This window comes from Triplophysa rosa, linkage group LG22 (genome assembly GCF_024868665.1).
Source record: "Triplophysa rosa linkage group LG22, Trosa_1v2, whole genome shotgun sequence".
NCBI lineage: Eukaryota > Metazoa > Chordata > Actinopteri > Cypriniformes > Nemacheilidae > Triplophysa > Triplophysa rosa.
In genome coordinates, this window is record NC_079911.1 from 231,794 (window position 1) to 254,590 (window position 22,797).

The window sequence follows — 22,797 nt, forward strand, 5'->3', positions numbered from 1 at the left end:
GTTCCCATCAACTCCACCCAGACACCAGGTGGTGAACTTACAGGCGCTCCCCACCGGGGAGGAAGACCCAACCCCATCCATGTTGTGTCCAGTACGCGCATTACGCGTTTGGACCGCACGCAGAGCCGCTGGAGCTCTGAGCAGCTCTTTGTCTGTTTTGGAGATCAGCAGGGAGGGCTGTCTCAAACAGAGATTGGCGCACTGGATCATGGACGCCGTCACTACGGCGTACCTGTCCTAAGTTCGCCCACGCCCACTGGGTGAGAGCTCTCTCCACACGAAGTATAGCCTCCTCGTGGGCACTGGCTCGAGGCGCCTCTCTGGCAGACATCTGCAGAGCTGCTGGTTGGGCTACACCCATCACCTTCGCGAGGTCCTACAGCCTCCGCGTAAAACCGGTATCAGCTCGAGTCTTGCAGGCATCAGGCAAGACCGGCGGCCGGTAGGGTGTACGCCTATGACAGTACCTTCCCCCCCTTTCTTCTAGGGGGGTCGGCGTACTAAACTAGCCTCCCTTCTTCCCCCACTGGGTGAAGAACAGGCACTCCATCTATCACTAAGCAAGCACCTCCTGCGGGCAGGCTGGGCAGAGCAGCCCTGCCCCTTAGGCCGGGTACAACTGAGTTATCCACAACATAGCTCTAACCGGACCTAGTGCTACCGGACGTTGTAACCCCCCAGCAGGGCGGTTCCGTCTGACGTATCCTCATGATTGGTTCCCACCTTGGTAACCCATGACCTTCCCTAGGTGGACCTCCACCTTGCGGTTAACTCCTTCAGTCCGCACTTTCCTCCCATGAGTTCTCCCCTACGGTGAGACCATGTTGGTATCTCCACTAAACTCCTCCCTCTGGTAGGAAGTGGTCTCTGTAGCACATCCCTTATCTGAGGAAGTAGCGCTTACCCAGTGGCCTTACGGTACCGGGCGGCTTCTCGCTGATAGAGAAACAAGGCCGCCGCCTGTCAGGGCCAAAGGCAGGAGCTTCCCACCTTTTCAAAAAGCTCTGGGACCCCCTACCTATCCACTGGAAGGTGACAGGGCACAGCGCCGTGGCGTTTTCCATAGGAACCCCATCTGTCGGCTCGACACAACGTCTCATTCCCTCCATCAGGGAACGTCTTGGTTACAGATGTAACCTCAGTTCCCTGATGGAGGGAACGAGACGTTGTTTCCTTTATGCCACAACGCGTGCTGCCCGCTGCAGCAGTTGTGAGAGGTCTCAGGCTCCTCAGACCAAAGGTGAATGAATGCAGCACGCCGTCTCCCTTTTATACCCGGATATCCAGGGGCGGAGTCCGGCATGCAAATTTCATTCGCCAATTTCATTGGCCTTTTCTAAAATAGTCGGAAGCGATAGGTTCTCAAGGGCTAACCCCATCTGTTGGCTTGACACAATGTCTCGTTCCCTCCATCAGGGAACTGAGGTTACAACTGTAACCAAGACGTTAACATCCAGCGTATTGGTGCATTACCGCCATCTTCTGCAAAACGTGTGAAGAATTTAAACCTCAAAGGTAAGAAACTGTGGTACTACCGCTGCAAATAATGAAACCAGAGGGAAAGATGGGCAAGAAATTCCTAAATGACTCAATGCATGCAGTAAGTATAAAGTGTTCAAATATATTCATATAGCCTATTTTAATACAAATCAATTAAATAATACTATATAATAATCTTTGCTACAATTTATTCAAACAGTAAGCAAGGAAAAGGGTTATTAAAATATATTGTACAAAAATGTTAAACCTACATTACTTGTTTTTATTTTGTATAAAATGTATTACAATTCAGTGCTGTGTAAATGTCTTAAAGAGTTTAAAGCAGTGATTAACAGAGTTTAAATCTTTATTTCAGGTAACCATCTACAATTCAGAATAATGCATCTGTATGTTCACAGGTTAGTCTAGGTACAGAAATCACTGTTTGCACATTAGATTCGAAGGCCCACTTGTGTGTTGAGGGGCTCACATTGTGTATTTTGCAGATTGTCTGCAGGACACTGAAGACTGGGACCACATGTGACAAAGGGAATATTGAGTCATTACAGCAAAATGCAAAGAAGATAAAGACAGTGTACAAGCTCTACCTCCGCTCCAAAATAAATATAGCTGAAAAGTTAATAAAGATGAAAGTTAACGCTGAAATCCAACAACTGGAAAAAGATGCAAGAAAAACCGCCATAAGACAGTGACACAGGACCTGTTGTTTCAACACTATTTAATAGTATGCCTACAGCCTACTTTAGTAGCAGCCTACAGTAAAATTATTTTATTAAACTGAAGGAAAGTAAAAAAATGTAAGGCTACAGAAAATGATAACTCTGTCTGTTTAATTGTCATCAAAAATCATCTTATGCCCCATCAGTCTTTCTCTATAACCATCATTGGCAGCCTCTCTCTCATCAGGCAGACAATGTACAACACACACAAGGCATCCCATTTTACCTTGCCATTTTTTGAAACTGTAGGTCACTATAAATTTATTTGGATTTACATCTTTTTGGCCAATATAATTGTTTGAAATTTTTATAGCTATTATCAATTTATTGGGGAATGTTTAAATCCACACTTTATTGACATTAGTTTAAACAGTTACAGTATATCAAATCGATATAATCTAACACAGATGTATGACAACAGATAATAAATTCATTTATTATTGTGTTCTATAATTTATTTGATTTCTTTATATTTTTATTTATCATGTTCATTAAAGTGATGTAATATTGCATCATGACAGAGAATCAGTGGTAATATCATCACATTACGTTGACCTCTAGTTAAGCAACAACTAAGGCTTAGCCCGACAGTTAGCCTGCCCTGGACCAGGCTAATTTCCCAGCATTTTAAATTATTCTAAGTTTATGCTTTATGAAACCGAATCGACTGACAATAAGTCTGACTTTCCAAAATAAGCCTGGTTTATTTCGTAATCTTGCACACAGACCGGCTGCTGGAGGGATTCAGATATTCTGATTGGGCAACAACTTTTCTAGTAATATAATCAAAGTTCACTGCATGCATAATTTTCACAATTTCCTGTGATTAAATCAGACTTTTTTTAATAGATAATACAAATAAGAAGTACTTCATGTTTACTTTTTAATTGACATTCTTGGAGGAGCCCAAATAAAATCTGGGGGAAATTTGCCCTTGTAGCTCCACCCTAGATCCGACTCCGACGCACTAAAACTAACATCCTATTTCCATAAAAATATCTTTTCTGAGTAACCAAAAACACACCTTAAAAATGTTGTGGGAACCAAAAATTATTATCAGAAATAAATTAATACTATCAGCAAGCAGAACAGAAAAACAAACAGTCTGTAATAATAAAGGTCTTTACTTCTCTGCTGGTCAAAGGCACGGCAGTAAAATACCATGAAAGAAAATCTTCCAGACTTGTTCTTGAGGAATTTTACCAACATCCAAAAGATGCATTCAAGGCAGATTTTCTGTTTAAGGTTGTGGAAATATTTGCTACACATCAGGTCAGAGGTCATCCTCAGGTCAGTGTGTGTGTGTCCTGTGTCACTCTGACCCGTCATCGTCATCATCAAACATTTCATCTAACAAACACACTTTGTTGTACTAACCGATCTAATTTAACCTCAGTAAACACTAAACAAACTACATAAAAACACAGACAGTCTGAAGAAAAATACTATCAAATAAAATCCCAAACCCTAAGAGATGTCATCACCATTGATAATATACTGTACATTTTAATTGTTAATTTTTCAAAATCTCCAAGAATAAAAAGGATTTATATTTATCGGACTCTCATTTAAATGTAAACATATGAGCGAACGAGGACACACATGAATCTGATTCTCACATTCAGACCATCACGTGTGTTTTCAATGTCAACGTCATACAGACTGTCAATGATCAACATAATAATCAAGGCTAAAACTGTGATTCAAAGAATCGTTTAAAAGATGATCCCTGTAACATATAGTTTATGTCAAAGCTGGAGCAGAGAAACAGCAAACGTCTGTTTTTGGCATGTCAACTCGGTTCTCATGTGATGTGCTTTAAAACGCGTGTGGACAGAATCAGACTCCACGTGCATTGTGGGTGACTGTAGTCCTGACGCACATCCCCATCACAGTGTCCTGGAGGGCAGCCGCTGTTTGTACATGCCAGCTAAAGCTTTAGCGGCGGAGTAAATCATCTGTCTGCGTGACATGCCGGTGAAAGCTTGATGCCAGTCTGAACGGGTGATGTTTGGCACATTTCTCTCCAGAACCTCACCGACGGTCACCATCAGACCAGACCAGCGCAGGTTATAGTCCGGAGGAGTGAGGGATTGAGCCTACACACGCACAAACACACAAGACACGCTTATTGTTATTGCAGCACTTATGTGTAGATGACACGAAGAGACATGAAGATCCTCAGCATCTGCTGAACTACTATCATGCACACACACACCTGCTGTCTTTCTGATGATAGATGCTTGACACCACTAAATGAGGACTATTGCTGAATATCGCCCATGATTTCACAATTCAATCCATACACCAATCCCATTACTGACACGAGAGAGCAGCACTCTCCACACGACTGTTTACCTGTTGAACATGTTCCAGAGCTAGAGGTGTCGCCTGAGTGAACGTTTCAATGTGAACTCCATTTCCAGGGTCATCTAAGATCAGACAGCCGATGTCAAACCACCTGAGCAGAGAAAACACACACACAGGTTACACAACACATGATGTGCTCAGTGTGAACTGTGGAATGGATGTTAAGCTCATGACACACAGTCTGATCTCCGGCTAGATTTATAATTCACACAAGAGCGTTTTCATCTGACAGTGAAACATTATTTCTGTGAAATTATTTGGGAACATAAGCACATGATGACTTGCATCACACACCATCAGAATAAAACTTCCTTAATCCATCTAACCATGTGTGCTTTAGACTGCGGCTGTGCAAAAATATTGATACATGTAACTATCACGATATGTTTTTTTTCGATAGTGATAGCTCTACTGTCGATACATGTTTGTAAATCATGTCATATACATACGGCCAAAAGTAAGTGAAAAAATATAAGAACTCTTGGCGCTCTCAGAGCTGATGTGTGGGTGTGCTCTGGTTTTCAAAAGAAGTCATGGAGTAATGAGTTATATAAAATAATGCTGTTTGTAGCTTCACAAGTCATGACACAAGTCACTTGGCTACTGCAGTGCATTAGACAGAAAGTTTATTAAGAAAAGTAACAATGACATGTATTGTGCTTTCACGGATGTGACACCAGCATAGGGCTGTCACGATTATGAAATTTGATTGACGATTAATTGTCTAATAAATCATTGCGATTATGACGATGAATTGTCTGTTTTATGGCTTTGGCGATTATGACGATTAATTGTCTGTTTTTGAGCTTTGACATTTAATTCTCATTCATTTTTGATTCAGCGATTGAAACGACCATATTGTTCTGAATACAAGACTGTTTTTTTCTTGGAAATACATCAGAAAAAAATGGATCATCATATATTTAAGGTTTAGGCTTTTACCTGTCAATAATACAACCACCAAATACTTGTAAATGAAGTAAATTGATCAGGAGTGAATTGAAGCCACCATTAAAATACTATCAGTCATAGAAAAGCTTCTAGTCTGTTTTTTTCTCACTTGCAAGACTACAATAAGATTTTACTTCTATGTTAATGAGATTTTGGTAGACTGGTTTTCACACTGAGATTTGCTTAAATAATATTAAATTGTACTGCAGGTAATTTGTATATGCTTTAGTTTTTTTTAAGTGATTGTGTTGTGGTGGTACATTTTACAAGTATTACCATGCTTTAATTACAATATACTGTATACACTAAAATATATAATATGCAACTGCACTACAGCTCCCCTTAGTGTCTTCTATAGAGATGTGCAATAATTGCGATGATCTGAAATCAGGTCAAACAATCAAACAATCGCGATGAGACGATTATTTAATAATCGTGACAGCCCTACACCAGCGCATTTACAGCACGGATGAAGCAGAGGTTTATTCTGCCCATGTTCAGTGTTTTAACTGTAATGCACCACAACAGCCAAGTGACTTGCGTGAGCCACCTTATTCCCCTGTGCTACCCGCTTGAGGGGCGCAATCCACAGTTTGAGAAGCCAAACCTCTGATCTAAAGGTCCATGCATCACACATCATGGCCACTCTGCAGAGGTAAGGGATGTTTTTACACTTATCCTTACAGAAAACCCCCGCTGGTGCACAGCATGTTGTGTTTCTAGCTCTACTTTTTACATTTTCTATTTAAAGTATTGCAATATATCGCAAATGTGTATCGTATCAAAATACATAGCAATATAGTGTATCGTGACCCATCTATCGTGATATGTATCGTATCGGGAGGCACTTGCCAATACACAGCCCTACTTTAGATGCTGTCAAATATGGTTTTATAGTAGAATGAGCTTTTCATTGTTGTATCGGTCGGACAATATTTGGCCGAGATACAACTGATTAAAACTCTGGAATCTGAGAGTGCAAAAAATCAAATTATTGAGAAATCCGCCATTTAAGTTTTCCAAATGAAGTCCTTAGCATAGCATATTACTCACAAAAATAAAGCTTTGATATATTTACTGTGGGAAATTTAGAAAACATCTTCATGGAACACAATCTTTACTTCATATCCTTATGATTTTTAGCATAAAAGAAAAATAATTTTGACCCATACAATGCATTTTTGGCTATTACTTTAAATGTTCCCATGCTACTAAAGACTGGTTTTGTTGTCCAGGGTCACATATATATTTTGTACAGCTCTTTGGTCAACCTCGGTTATATTTTAAATGTGCATTATAAATAAACGCTGTATTGTATTGTATGAAAGAAACACAAGGACTGATCTTCTTACTTGTCAGGAAAAAGTTCAGCGATGAAGTTTTCCACAGAGACCACAGGCTGTTTCTCGTGAATGATCGCTGTACGCCTCAGGCCGTCAATGCGCTCCTGAGCTCCCTACACACACAAACACACACACACACACACACACACACACACACACACACACACACACACACACACACACACACACACACACACACACACACACACACACACACACACACACACACACAGTTTAAACGTTTGGTCATATGAACTCCATGATGCTTCTTAACTTATTGAATAACAAACCAAATGCGCTGCGACACTGCGACAAGGAAATCTTTTCCATGTTAATCTGAGATTTTGCGTTAAACAGCTGCAACAGCAAAATGGAGAATGTGAAGCTACGTCACGCCGTGTTGAATGTTGCGCCATCTTGGGAGGATCGCTGCTAGAGCGTTCAATGCGGTGTTTTGTTTTTCTTGTTTGATTAGGAAATATAACTAAATGAATAAAACTAAATATAAATAAATATTTGAATCATGAAACAGGGATGAGGAGAGACTGATTGAGTTTTAGCAATGACATCGTATAGCATGTGGTGAGGCTGATCACGGAAGTCATGAGAAAAGGATGCATGTGCAAACAGACAGACGGACATAGATCAACTGTTCTGATTGGCTGTGTTTTGTGATTGATTGTCACGTCACGCCCCTTTATTGCATTCAGTGCGGACAGACAAATTGCTCATCGCTGATCTCTAATCGCTGGGCACGTCTGGTTAGGACACAGTATAATAATATATTAATGGCGTTGTTCAGAAACAGACTGAGACACATGAGCTGTAGAGGTCAGAGTTCACCTTCACTCCTGCTGCGTATCCCACAGGCTGAGGGGCGATGTTAGACTGTCCGGCCTCTGCCGTCACCATGGCCAAACCAAACACCTCCTGAAACGCGTCCCGCACCGCCGCCACCTTCACCTCCTTATCTGACGTCACCACGATGTCCACATCACCACCGGACTCTGACACACACACACACACATCATCACCCTTTATACAACAGACACAACTGCAAAAGAAAGAAAACTAAACTTTTGTGGACAATAAATCTGAAATCAGCCCGAAACTAGAAACGAACTGCATAAAAACCCCTTGAGATGAGTTCCATCAGACTCATGACATGACAGACACGGGAAGGTGAGATCTGGACTCACTGATGTAAGGAGCCATTCCAGGATCCAGTGTGGTTATCATGGACTCAACCGAGTGTTTGGTTTTATCCAGAACCGTCTTCACCATGGGATTACCGGCTACACCCTGACAACACAACAATATCAGCAAAGTGATGACACGTGATGTTTGTGTTCCAGTGTGTCAGTACCTTGATGAAGCCCCATAATCCTCCAGCAGAGTCGGCGCTGTCGGGAGTCACTCTGGGGTCTTCAGTGTCCTCGGGGAATGTGATGGGAGAACTGACGTCTAAGCTTCCAGACACCGGCTGCTGCATCATGGGATTGCTGACGATGCCTAGAGACAGACGATCACAACAGCAAAGTAGAAGAATGTGTGAGAAATGTACACATGAAGAACATCTGTCTGTGAAACCGGGCCGAAATGTGTTCAAGGTTGAATCTGTGGTGAGCCGTACCGGGCATCGGTGGGGCACTGGAGAAACTGGGCATCAGCGGCGTCTGAGGGGTGCGCCCAGCGTGGCCACGGGTGATGTCGTATCCTGCGCTTACAGAGAAGCCAGCGGTGGGCGGAGCAGAGAGGGCGGAGCCCGACAATGCCGCTGTGCTGAGCGGCGGGACAGCGGACGGAGAGGCAAATGGTGCCATGGGACCGCTGTACGGAGCACTCGTGCCCGGAGCAGACGATACCAAGCCGAAAGAGAGAGGAGGAGCAGATGAATGCATGGGCGGCAGGGTGGAGGTCAGGGCCGGAAGAGGGCTGGAAAAAGCTCCTGGGGCAAAACTAGAGACGCCAGCGGGACTGGGGTGCGTCAGAGGGCTGGAAATCCCTGAACACGAGAAGAAAATCAAAAGAATTGATTTAAGCAGATGATCGACACCGGACAAGAAGTGATGAAAGCTGTTAAATGAAGACAGAAATGAGCTGATGTCACCTGCGGTGGGTGGAGGGGGGCTGATGGTTGCTGTGAGGGGTGGTGGGGGGGTGGCAGGCGGTGTGCTCTCTATTCCACTCTCTTCCATCATCTTCACTCTATCCTGCCTGTGAAGAAGAGCAGAAAGAATTCACACGTTTCTTGACAGATCTGTAGCTCAGAGTAGCTCCACCTACTGGCACATGACAGACATGTCAAACAAGGTTCTCCATCCACATGCAGGAGAAATATGAGACTGACAGACTGCACAAACTCTCATTCGTCACATATTTCATCTCGAATACAAATGCATTTCTCTGATCTACTACAGTTCCGAAGAACTATAGGCTAAATCATGAAAAAAGAAGAAACTGTGATATATTCAAGAAATACACTATTATGTTTAAAGAGTAAAATGAACTCAGTTCCTCATCGCTGAGCGTTGACAGAAACATGCCTGAAATAAAGCATCTGTTAGCGTGTGTGTTCGCGAAGAACAGATGACACACTGTGACACTTCAGTTAGGTTACACGAGTTTTCATGTTTACACCAGCAGCTCATTTCTACCCTCAGAAGTAAAACCACATCCGGCTCTTCAAAGTCATAACAAATACGATTAATTTACACATTGATAGATTACTGGCTTGCCGCTATAAATAATAACACAAGGCAATATGACAAGCAAAGCATATATATATTTTTAAATAACTCTGATTTGAATGGGTTTCTTGGGCACTAAACACAAGATGACGTGATGTTTACATGACACGTCTTCAGAAGCTCTGATCGATTAATTAGAACACTGTCCGTTTTCATTATTATTGCTTATTAACTGACACATTCAATGCAAATGAGACGCAGCCTGCACCCACACGACCAGAACAACAGCACAAATCACATTTCTTCTCATAAATCACATTTTGACGAGAGTCATCGCGTCACTGACTGCTCGTGAGACGTGATGATGAGTTTGATTCAGCGTCACGAGCACATCTTCATCGGACAACCAGTGTATCGTCAGACACAGATTATGGAGAAATCGATAACAAATCTGATTCTTACCCGACGTGATTCTCTCGAGATCGGAGTAAGTTTCAACGTTCAAATCCGAGCGGATCAACAGCGAGAACAGAGGGACGCTGCCGCGCACTGATGACGTCACACGGTGCCACGTCTGATGTTGAGCCGCGCGATTCACTTCAGCGGATTACACGGATGTCGAGCTTCTTTAGATAATATTAAAGTAATCATTGAGATTGAAACAACATTTATAAAACGATTAGAAAAAACAACAAACAACAGATTTGTGTTTACTTTTTTTAAGCTGCGTTGAAAAGGCAGAGTGTTTTAGCGAATCCGTTCTTTAAAATCCAATGGATGGCAACGAGTTCTCTTTTTTTTATTAACTGCATCATGGTTTCCTCATTTCTTTTTATTTCTAACGTATCAAAATCTTTCAACAAATATTCTCTTTTAATGGGGTTTTGGTAAAATGCGTGTAAAATGAGATTTCTTACAACTCTATTTGTACATTTTTTATCACAATAATACCTTCTATGGAGAGCTGTCTAAATGGAAACGCTTGGAGTATACACAATATATTCTTTACCCATTAATCTCAAAACAATTGGTACTGCGCCTCTTACCATTCTGTTATACATATTAACCGTTCACTGAAGTTGAAAGTTCTCACAGAACTCCTCGTGCAATAACAGTTTCCCTTTATCGTCCAAGAAATACAGCCCAAACCCCTTTTGTTTTCCATTTCTCCCCATAAACAGACTTTCCACCCAACTTTATATATCATTCCAAACTGGAGTGTAATGAGACTTAAAGTTATGCTTAAACAATATTTTCCAGAAAAGAAGTAGGCCTACCTGCTGATGGAAAGTTTTACTGGTAAAGAAGAGCAATCAAAATCACGACGTAACAAAAAGTGTATTCTCCCTAATTAAAAAAACTGCACTGCGGGGACAATAAAATGACGATTTTGGATGAAGGTCTTTAACCAATTATATTTAAAACACCATTTATAATATCGAAATCGATTGCATTTATACCCCATCTTCATATTTTTTTAATCAGATCCTCTTTTCTAATGTATTGACACTTATTGCAAATAAATTGCTTTATGTTTGGTATTTTCCAAACAAAATAAGAATTTTAAGTATTATCGATTTCCGATGAACCAGTATCACAATCCAAAAACAAGACCATTTTATTAGTTATATGAAGAAACTTATAAAACCTCTTAAAGATAAACAAGGAAACAATATACCAAAACAGATTGGTATAAGAGCAACCGAAAAAAAATAAATGTATAGGCTATTGTTTCTCTTTACAAAAACAGCATACCGGCAAAATCCTTATTTTTTTACTAAAGTAAAGTCATTGCATGGATAATATCCATAAATTATTTTAAAGTGAGTTTATTTGACTTAATTAGGAATTGCATATTTGTTACAGTTTTTCTCAATTGCTCACAATTCATGAAACGATTCACCATTTTCTCACAACTATAAACTCAAGAACAATAAATCAACTTGTACAAACCCCACATAAAAACCTCCGCATTTTGCAAAGGTTGAAGCATGTTCTAGTCCGGATGTAAAGTCAAGTAGCACACATTTATCCATTAACAAACATTCAGAAGCAAAACTGCAGATGACACACCTCATCCTAGAATCATCTACAGGACTTTATAGAGTAAACATCATTACAGTACAAACTTGATCAGAATCAGAAAGAGCTTTATTGCCAAGTGTGTTTGCACATACAAGGGATTTGTTTTGGTGACCGGAGCTTCCAGAACACAGAAACAGCAACAACAGTACACAGAGACCATAACACAATAGAATACAGTACACAATGATTTAAATAAGGGCCTATGGGTATAAAAGAATTAAGAAATACAATACAATAAACATAAGATAAAGATATAGAGAGTAAAGCTATGCATGTATGTAAATATGTACAAGTAAAAAATAAGAATAGACTATTGTACAAGGTATGTGCTATATACAGCAGAATGAAATATAATTGACAGAAAAAGTTGTATAAAAATAGATAGTGTATTATCTGGAGGATATAATTAATATTGCACTTAATTATTATTGCACAGAGTTATTAATTGCACGGTGTGTAAAGACATGTAACTGTTGAAGAGGTAGATGGCCTGAGGGAAGAAGCTGTTTTTGTGTCTGGTTGTTTTGGTGCTCAGTGCTCTGTAGCACCGACCAGACGGCAGCATTGTGAAGAGCTGATGGCTTGGATGTCAGAGGTCCAGGGTGATTTTCTGAGCCCTTTTCCTCACTCTGGATGTATACAGTTCTTGGAGGGTGGGCAAGGGAGCACCAATGATCTTCTCAGCAGTCCGAACCGTCCTGTAGTCTTCTGATGTCTGTGATTGTCAAGTTTATTTGTAGCATTTTTTACATGTTCTGTATTTTTGCAGAGAAAGACGACTACTTAATCTTTTGTCAGAAGACCAAGAAATTGCTGAAGTATCCTGTAACAAAATTTGGCCAAATGTGCAGAAGATGCCGTGTTTATTTATATACTGTATATTGTGCAATTGTATTCTGTATTGTGTTGCATACCCAGTTTATACAGTTTTGGGGTTTTTGAACTTTTCTTGCCTTCAACTTTCATCTAAGATTACTTTACAGTAGTGCATTTTTCCCCCTAAATCTCAGTGTTGTATTTTGTTCTATCTGCACTCTTGTATGTTGTATATTGTAATAGACACTGAGCTGTCACATGACTCTATTCTTGAACCCCAATACAGTAAGAGGTTCAGTAACAGTGTTTTGAATTGATCTCATCAGTGTCTATGTCATGGCTCTGCCTCTATTAGTCATGTTATTCTTGGTCCTGTAGCAGAGCCATGACAAAGCCTTTGGTTATGTGTGGAGAGAAACTTATTATTGTCCTTTTGACAATAATATGCGTTCTCTCCAGTGTCTCGTCATTGGCCCCGCTCCTCTCGTTTCCTTGTGATCTTTCCCTGAGTGTTTGATTAACCACACCTGCCCCGTGTCGTTATCCCTCGTTTGTGTTCCCCTATAAATACCCTCTTGTTTCTTTGTCTTGTGTTCGTGGATTTCGTTGTGTATGTATGTGTTTGGTGAATGTCCCCCGTAAGTGCTACTCTGTGAGTTCTCGTCTTGTTCCTGCCTTGTCTTTGGGATTATTATTTAACGTTTTGGACTTCCATGCCTTTTACTTTGACGTTTGGTCGTGTTTTGTTTTTTGTTATTTCATTCTGCTGTTTTTGGCCCCCTTGGGGGGGAGTTTTTGTTCTAGTTTTGTATTTTAGTTGGTTCTTGGTTTGACACCCCCTCGTGGGTTTTTGTTTTGTATTTTTATTATTAAAGTCTTGTTGTTTTGTTAACCCCTTCACGCCTGCCTGCATCTGGGTTCTTTCCTCGCTGCCACACCCCCCGGTCGTGGCAGACCGTGACAGAATCCACGAACCATAGATGAACCCAGCAGGCAACATGGACGCTGTACGTTCCCGCCAGGCTTGTCTCCTCTGCGGCATTCGCCAGGGAACCGGTAGCGTAGATAACTATGCGGGCCGGTTCCTCGAAGTCGCAGAGGAGACTGTGTTCGGAGAGGAGGAGTTGGTGACGCTCTTCAACGCCGGTCTCAGGGAGCCACTCTCGCGTGCGGAGATGAGGTCGCTGACACCGCTGGACTTTGATGCGATATGGCTGTATGCCGCTGATCGATCGGAGTCCAGGGTCTCAGTTCAACCCACCTACTCATCTCCGCTGGTCGCGATCCCTGAGGGCCGTCCCCTGAAGATCGGGGTTGTGGGCGTCGCCACACCGTCCTCTCCGCCGGCAGCAAGCCTCGGCGGGAAGCGGGGGAGACGTGAGTCCTGGGGCTCCACGTCTGAGGAGTCCCAGCCTGAGCCAACCACACCCTTTGCCTCTTTCCTTCAGCCGACCTCCAGGCGGGTGGCTCGGCTGAAGAGAAAGAGGCAGCGGCGGGCAGCGCGGACTTCCCTCCCTGCCGGTGCAGCAGCCGGTGTCCAGTCCGGTAATCCAGTCGGCTGTCGTCCAGCCCGATGTCCAGTCTTGTGTCCAGCCCGATGTCCAGTCTTGTGTGTCCACCGATGTCCAGTCTTGTGTCCAGCCCGGTGATCCAGCCGGCGTCCAGCCCGGCGATCCAGCCGGCGTCCAGCCCGGCGATCCAGCCGGCCTTCCAGCCGGCCTTCCAGCCGGCGATCCAGCCGGCCTTCCAGCCGGCGTCCAGCCCAGTGATCCAGCCGGCCTTCCAGCCGGCGTCAAGCCCTGTCCAGCCGGCCTTCCAGCCGGCGTCAAGCCCTGTCCAGCCGGCCCCTGGGAAGCTGCCAGGGCCAAAGACTGTCCCCCCCAGGACTCCCCCTAAGTCCCCCAGGACTCCGCGCCCTCGAGTGCAGCCGGGGACTGGGACTTCGCCCCACCCCCCCTCCCATGTTGGTTGTTTTTATTGGCTCATCCTAGTCCTGTTATTATTTTGTCGTGTCTGCCACTGATTTTGTTTTCCATGTTTTGTCTGTTCATGTCACTGTCTCAGTCGGTCTTGTCTCGTCCGTCTACCCCTTGGTGAGCACCTGGAGGTGCTCATTAAAGGGGGGGCTTCTGTCATGGCTCTGCTTCATTTTGTCATGTTTTTCTTGGTCCTGTAGCAGAGTCATGACAAAGCCTTTGGTTATGTGTAGAGAGGAACATATTATTGTCCTTTTGACAATAATATACATTCTCTCCAGTGTCTCGTCATTGGCCCCGCTCCTCTCGTTTCCTTGTGATCTTTCCCTGAGTGTTTGATTAACCACACCTGCCCCGTGTCGTTATCCCTCGTTTGTGTTCCCCTATAAATACCCTCTTGTTTCTTTGTCTTGTGTTCGTGGATTTCGTTGTGTATGTATGTGTTTGGTGAATGTCCCGCGTAAGTGCTACTCTGTGAGTTCTCGTCTTGTTCCTGCCTTGTCTTTGGGATTATTATTTAACGTTTTGGACTTCCATGCCTTTTACTTTGACGTTTGGTCGTGTTTTGTTTTTTTGTTATTTCATTCTGCTGTTTTTGGCCCCCTCGTGGGAAGTTTTTGTTCTAGTTTTGTATTTCAGTTGGTTTGACACCCCCTCGTGGGTTTTTGTTTTGTATTTTTATTATTAAAGTCTTGTTTCGTTAACCCCTTCACGCCTGCCTGCATCTGGGTTCTTTCCTCGCTGCCACACCCCCGGTCGTGGCAGACCGTGACAGTCTAAGACTATTTCTGAGGGCGTGTGTGTCATGTTTACAGGGAAAGTTTTGCTTTTTCAGCAAGTTTTTAATGGTTTTGAGTGGAGAGCTTCATTTTGACCCGAAAATAGGATGTTGAGGAAATTGGTTGAGAAGTTATGGATTTGTGTTTAGAGTTCAGAGAAAAGGAGCCATAATTTCAAGAAATGTGTTTAAGCAATCGAGGAAAACTGTAATATCTGACTGCAAACTTCGAAAAGAAAGGGAAGGATAATCGTGTTTCTATTTCACTGACACCTTAGGAGAAACAATTTTATCTGTTGTTATTATTTTTCTGATATAAAGATATTTTATCCGTGATGCAGTGAGAATTCATTTGGATTAGCACGTGCCTGGTGCCGGCATTTCTTCAAGTTTTTGTGTAATGATGACGTCACAAACAAATCATCTCCAAGGACCGCTTTTACACAACTTGAATTTAAGATGAACAAACAAACTTTTTTGGTGCTGTGAATTGGACAGCAGAGTTATCTTAGCCGAAGTGAGAGTTGTTAAATAACGGCTAACTCCGCCAAAGAAAAAAATCTGAAAATTCTGTCATGAATTACTCACTCTTGAGTCATTACTCAACCATTATCATCAAAACACAAGTGTCTGACCTAATAATCTAAACCATCATCTGATGATTCTAAAATGCGTTCGGTAAGATTCATCACGAGAGATTCAGTAAAATGAATCGATAAACACCAACTCACGCACACACACATATCGCAGAGGCATGAGAGGCGCGACACCGTGCGCCGACACCAGCTTTTAAAGCGGGATGCGATAGTTGTCTGTTCATCGTGTTGTTATTTTCGGTCATTAAGGAGAATCGCCAGGCGCGTGGATGTGACATGGGGAATCCCGCAGGGTTTTACTGTAACTGAGGACATGGATCCCGCCAGGGCCGGCCCAAGCCTTCATGGGGCCCTAAGCAGAATTTTATTTGGGGGCCCCTCTGTGCCACCAATATGACTAATTATTGTCAATCCTTGATTAGTCGAACACTATAAATCTAAAACACCCATTATAAATTGTATTTGTTGTAGCTTGCTTACATCATACCAACGTTTTTACCCTTCTACGGATTTTAATTGTAACAGTAGCAAACCCACAGGAGTGGTCAGGTGTTAATTTGCACTTTCGTCTTGCAGTACCAATTGGCATACTTAATGTGGTGTACTGAAAATTAGCTAAATAAACCAGTAGACAATGCATTTACTGTAAACATGTTAACCACTTTAACAGAGGTGGAAAGTAACAAAGTAAATTTACCCGAGTACTGTACTTAAATACACTTTTTGAGTATCTGTACTTTACTTGTGTCATGAAACACGAGGAAGAACCCAATTGCAGGCAGCAGTTTCGGGGTTAACAAAAAGGTTTATTAAATAATAAAACACAAAACAAGAACCCACGTGGGAGTAAAGCAATAACAACAGTTAAACAGAGACAAAGACTAACTAAACCCTAGACTAACCAAACACTAGACATGAACTAAACTCAACACTTACTAAGACTAGACGGAGGAATCCACAACAGGAACACAAGTAAGAGGAACAGGAAAGCACATGAGAGGACCAGTATACACACCATGAATACACAACAAACGAGCACAAGACAATAGACACGAGAGCTTTTTAAAGGGGAGCAAATCAAGAAGGGACAGGTGTGGGGCATGAACTAATTAACAATTGATCCAACAATCAATCAATTAACAAAGGATACAAGAGGGCAGGGACAAAGACGAGACGTGGAGAGAGCATGTGGAAGGCCAAGTGGGCCAAAATGCTTCTCTCCACATTAAACAGGGGATCCTGCCGTGATTCTGCCACAAGATCAGGAAAGACATGACAAGATGAGGCAGAATCACGACAACTTGAGTATTATTTTTTCTGAGTACTTGTACTTTAACTTCACTACATTTGAAAGACAAATATCATACTTTTTACTCTACTACATTTATAAAATGGTCCAAAAGTAGAAAATGGTTTCTATGCAGCGGGGTTTCCTGTGTTCGCAATTTATCTGGCTTGCGATCTGCCAGGACCTTTTACTGTTGCCAAGTAATTAAGTTTTTCTAAGCTCGCGGTTTTCCGGTAAGCTTTGAATGGCCATTTGGCAGATTTTTTTAACGCAAATCTGGCAACTCTGGGATCTTCCCGCTAAACTAATGTAAACGTAGGCGCTGCTACACCATTGATAGCGCTCTAAAAAGACAAATAGAACAATAAAAGACGAAAAAGGCACATGTTAAAGTGTGGTGTAATCATCTGTGGGTTACGATCAGTCAAAGATCGTAGAAACATTGTCATGAAAATGATCGGCATAAATAAGCATCAGATACACCTTGAGCTACGCGTGCATGTTAACTTCTGATCTGCTGCTATATCATTTAAAGTGAATGAATGATGTTTTTACTGAAGTAACTATAGTTGAAGTATTCCTGTTGAAATAAAAACAATAGAACCCTGCGCAAAATACAACAGAAAATGTAATGGATTTAATGGTTATAATGGGAATTGTACTATGAATACTTGTTGTCTACTTGTATGTGATGGATTCTATTGATGGGATGGTAAATCCTATTGGAATAAAACCCAAAACACACTACAAAGAGGAATTTAATTTAAAAATCTCATTCTAATGAAAAATTCAATGTTTTTTTTCAGCAGGGTTGGTATTTGCAGTAAAACCACAGTATCCACAAATTTACCATTTTCTAAATATAGGAACCATACTCCAATTAATAATCTTTAGTAAAACCACAGCAACTAAACATACCATAATTTCATTATAATAAATATAATAAAAGATAAAAATTAAATTAAAAAAAAAAAAATGGTAATAAAACCAACAAACACATGGCTTCTACACTTTACTATTTACAAGAACCTTACTACATACTGGTAAATTGCTGCTAAAACTGGTAAAGGGAATATACAAAATAAAAGAACACTGCTCATATATACATATAGGACTAGGGGGCTAATGAGGATAATTAGGCTAAATGATCATGCAGGATTATATATAAACAAAATAAGGAGTTGCTCACTGCAAAATTTGCCCCCATTGACTTTCCATAGTAGGAATAAAAACGACTATGGAAAGTCAATGGGGGCAAATTTTGAAGTGAACTACTCCTTTAATACAACTGATACTGTGAGCTACTCGGTGTATTCAGTAGGGTGCTTCAGAGGCATAAGGTATACGACAATAAAACAATGCACAACTGACATAAAGGAAATGTACTTTTAATACTTGAGTACTTTTAAAAGCACGTACTTCTGTACTTTTACTCAAGTAAGAATCTGTCTTTACAACTTTTACTTGTAGTGGAGTAATATTTGACCAGTAGTATCTGTATTTTCACTCAAGTAAGGAAGTTGTGTACTTCGTCCACCTCTGCACTTTAATTACTTTTGGTTGAAAAATTAGCAACGTGCAAATAGTGCAATACAATCAACTACAAATAAAATTACTTAAGATAAACAGTATCTTTTTATATAAAAGATCAATTTAAATGGACAAAATGGACAATATTAAACTAGATCATAAAATAATAACAAAATTAACAGATCAGATGAATCTATAACAAGGTGGTTCAAGAATAAAATATAAAGCTGAATACCAATCAACTACACATAAAATCAAATACAAACAGGATCTTCTTATATGAAAAATAAATACAATTGTAATGAAAAGATGAAAAATAGGTTTCTAAAATAAACACTTTATTTTAGACAAACTTACTCAACTTTACATACCACCTCAATATTCTACTTTCCTCCTTAGAATTTGTGTTTCCTGGCTTTTCTGGAGACAAAGTCATTTATGATATCACTATAAGTTATCTGACGGGCAATTTTGTTATTAATACTAATTAGTGCAAGTCCAGTCAGTCTTTCTTGAGCCATGGAAGATCTCAAATAGTTTTTGATCAGTTTGAGTTTGGAAAAGCTCCGTTGTTGAATGAACAGAATGTTATTTTAACATTAAAAAAGCTATTTCAACAACAAACAGCAGTTATTTTAATGTCAAACTATATAACACAGAAAGCCATCTGTACACCTAAAACATTGAGGCATAATGATACTGGAATACAATACTGGAATATAATAGCAAAGACCCCAAAGGTAGGCCAATGTAAGTAATGTTAAACTGTTATCAGTACCAAAGTTATAAAACAGAAGCTTATTTTTTATTATCAGTACCAAGTTTATGAAACAGAAGCTTATTTTTATTACAGAAATATAATCCAGGAAAGTTATTTTTAAAACCAGCCAAGTAATATGTTGTGTATTATAATATATTAAGATTGCAAAGCTAATTGTGGATGTTTAATTAAACATACTTTCTTGCTTGCTTAATTAACTAGCCAGCTAACTTTAGCTTGCAATAGTTTACTATGCTAACTAGGCTAAGCCTATTTAGTTTATATTCATTTTCTCAATTTACCTTTATCTTGCTGTTTTTTCTCTTCCTCGGTTTTCTTCCTTTTTCTTTTCTCTGCACCAGAAGGATATGTCCTTTTTGTGACATTATTGAGTTGAAATTCTTCAATCAACTTCAATTACGTCAATCAGTCATACTCTAGCTGTGCATGTATCCTGCTGCAGCAGCCCGTTAACATAATATTGCGTTGTGGTTTTAAAGTAAAAAAGTAAAAAAAAAGTAAGGCTACAAAAAATTGTAACTGTCTGTTTAATTGTCATCAAAAATCATCTTATGCCCCATCAGTCTTTCTCTATAACCATCACTGGCAGCCTCTCTCTCATCAGGCAGACAATGTACAACACACACAAGGCATCCCATTTTACCTTGCCATTTTTTGAAACTGTAGGTCACTATAAATTTATTTGGATTTACATCTTTTTGTCCAATATAATTGTTTGAAATTTTTATAGCTATTATCAATTTATTGGGGAATGTTTAAATCCACACTTTATTGACATTAGTTTAAACATTTACAGTATATCAAATCGATATAATCTAACAACAGACAATATATTCATTTATTATTGTGTTCTATAATTTATTTAATTGATTTCTTTAAAGTTTTATTTATAATGTTCATTAAAGTGATGTAATATTGCATCATGACAGAGAATCAGTGGTAATATCATCACATTACGTTGACCTCTAGTTAAGCAACAGCTAATATACAGCCTAAATACAGGCTAAATACAAGCATAAGATAATCACACAAAACTAATACAACATTACAAACAAGCCTGCCTAAAAAAGTATGTTTTAAAACGAGATTTAAAAACACAGAGATTTTCGCTACTTTTAAGGACCTGCGGTAACAAGTTCCAGAGGTAAGGAGCTGCATGACTGAAAGCTCGAGAACCCATAGTAGTGCAAGTTTGAGGAAGAACAAGATTAAGTGCAGCAGATGATCTGAGAGTGTGAGTCGGAGTGTAGGAGTCCTTTATAAGCGAAGAGAAGGATTTTCAAGTTAATTCGATATTTAACTGGAAGCCAATGCAGGTGTTGTAATGTGGGAGTAATGTGCTCGGTTGGGAGTCCGACAGATAATTTGTGCAGCAGAGTTATGAACCAACTGCAGTTTATGAAGGCGCTTTGACGGCAGACCATACAGAAGAGAGTTACAGTAGTCGATACGAGGAGTGACCAGAGCATGAACCAATGTCGCTGTGCTCTCAGCTGAAAGAGCCGGATGAAGGCGGTTTATATTTTGTAAATGAAAGTATGCAGAACGAACTACCATATTTATATGTGCTTCAAATGATAAGGTACTGTCGACGATGACACCTAAAGTTTTGACCTGAGTAGAAACAGACACGGATAGGTCATCAAAGATCATAGAAGGAGATTTCGGCTTAGCCAGTTTGGTTTTCGAGCCAACGACCAAAATTTCAGTTTTACCACTATTCAATTTGAACAAGTTAGATGTAAACCACTCTTTAATCTCAGCTACACAGTCTGAGAGAATAGGTGGAGGAAAGTTACAGGTGTTTGGCAGACAAGTAAAGCTGGGTGTTGTCAGCGTAACAATGGAATTGAATGCCAAACTTCCTAAAAATACAACCTAGGGGCAGAAGGTAAATAATAAATAAAAGAGGACCCAAAACTGAACCCTGCAGGACCCCGGTAGTGACATAGGATGACTTTGATGTAAACTGTTTCAACTGTATGAACTGGGTATGGCCGGTTTAATAAGATCTAAACCATAGTAGGGCAGTTCCCATAATTCCGATAGAGTCTAATCTATCCAATAGAATGCTGTGTGAGATTGTGTCAAATGCTGCACTCAGATCGAGTAAGATAAGTATAGATAGAAGTCCTGAGTCAGAAGCTAACAATAGGTCATTAGAGATCTTAACTAATGCGGTTGTCACAACTCTGTCCTTCCTATCATGAGGTTTCTGGTCTATGGACAGAGTTGTGACGGCGCCATGTCTTTTGTGCTTGTTTTGGTATGTGTGGAAGACACGTGGCCATTGTTGTCACTTTGCGCTGCGTGTCCTCCTGTCATGTCGTTCAGCCCCGCCCTCCTGACTCCCGTAATCATGCCCTTTGTGTTTGATCTCTGTCACCTGCCCGTCACTTCCCTTTTGTAATTATCCCTCGTTAGTGTTCCCTTCTTAATGTCCCTTTGTTCTCTGTCCTGTGCGATTTTGTTCTATGGTGGTTTTGGCGTTGTTTCTATGGTTGCTACCCTGTTCGTCTGTGGATTACCCTGTTCATCTGTGAGTTACCTTTTGGAGTCCTGTTTTTAGTTTGGACCGAGTTATTCCCCGACGTGGGAGGTGTTTTATTTTGTGTTTTTTTATTTCATTACCTGTTTCCCCCTCGTGGGATTTTTGTTTCACTAGTTGTTTCTGTTCATTAAAGATCTGTGTTAACCCTTCACCTGCCTGCATTTGGGTTCTGTCCTTCCGTTTCGTGACAGCGGTTTCCACACTATGGTGTGGACGGAAACCTGATTGAAATTGCTCATACAAACTATTATTGGAAAGATGACCATGTAGCTCGGCTGCGACAACCCTTTCTAACGTTTTAGAAAGAAATGTTAAATTTGATATGGGGCGAAAATTGTCAAAGTTACTTGAGTCCACCCCTGGCTTCTTAAGTATAGGGGTTATCACGGCAGTTTTGAGTGAGGGTGGAACAACACCAGAGACAAGTGAAGAGTGTAATATGTCAGTGATACACCCTGACCCTAAGCAACGACTGGCAGCGGCATATCCAGCAGTTGAGGGCGGTCCTGGGTGCGCTGAGGGCGGCCGGCCTCACGGCCAACCGGAAGAAGTGGGCGTATGGAGGTCAGGTATCTGGGCTTCCATTGCATCCCCAAATTAACAAGACCGCAGCTGTTGTGACGTGTCCGAGACCTAAGACCAAAAAGGACGTGAGACAGTTCCTGGGGCTGGTGGGATACTACATACGAGTTTGTGCCTGACTATTCGGACCTCACCAGCCCGCTGACTGATCTCACTAAAAAGGAAGCGCCAGATCCGGTCCAGTTGACGGAGCAGTGCCAGCAGGCGTTTACCCAAGTGAAGGCTGCTCTGTGTGGCGGGC

At 41.0% G+C, this 22,797-nt stretch overlaps 1 protein-coding gene across 1 annotated transcript; it reads right to left on the minus strand.

Moving 5' to 3' along the window:
- Window positions 1-1,829: 1,829 nt before the first annotated feature.
- On the minus strand, window positions 1,830-10,145 carry prrc1 (proline-rich coiled-coil 1). Its single transcript, XM_057320501.1, has 9 exons — window positions 10,036-10,145; window positions 8,994-9,100; window positions 8,517-8,888; window positions 8,250-8,395; window positions 8,083-8,185; window positions 7,727-7,890; window positions 6,893-6,996; window positions 4,578-4,680; window positions 1,830-4,318 (listed from the first exon to the last, which is right to left on the minus strand). The coding sequence occupies exons 2-9, from the start codon at window positions 9,082-9,084 to the stop codon at window positions 4,109-4,111; spliced, it is 1,293 nt and encodes a 430-aa protein (XP_057176484.1). The 5' UTR covers window positions 9,085-9,100; window positions 10,036-10,145; the 3' UTR covers window positions 1,830-4,108.
- Between the last annotated feature and the right edge of the window lie 12,652 nt (window positions 10,146-22,797).

Coding starts and splice junctions, on each gene's coding strand:
- prrc1 (XM_057320501.1), bottom strand. CDS start 9,084: ATGATGGAAGAGAGTGGAATAGAGAGCACACCGCCTGCCACCCCCCCA. Junction 7,891..8,082: donor TGGAATGGCTCCTTACATCA/GTGAGTCCAGAT, acceptor TGTGTGTGTCAG/AGTCCGGTGGTGATGTGGAC. Junction 4,319..4,577: donor CTCTGGAACATGTTCAACAG/GTAAACAGTCGT, acceptor GTGCGTGTGTAG/GCTCAATCCCTCACTCCTCC.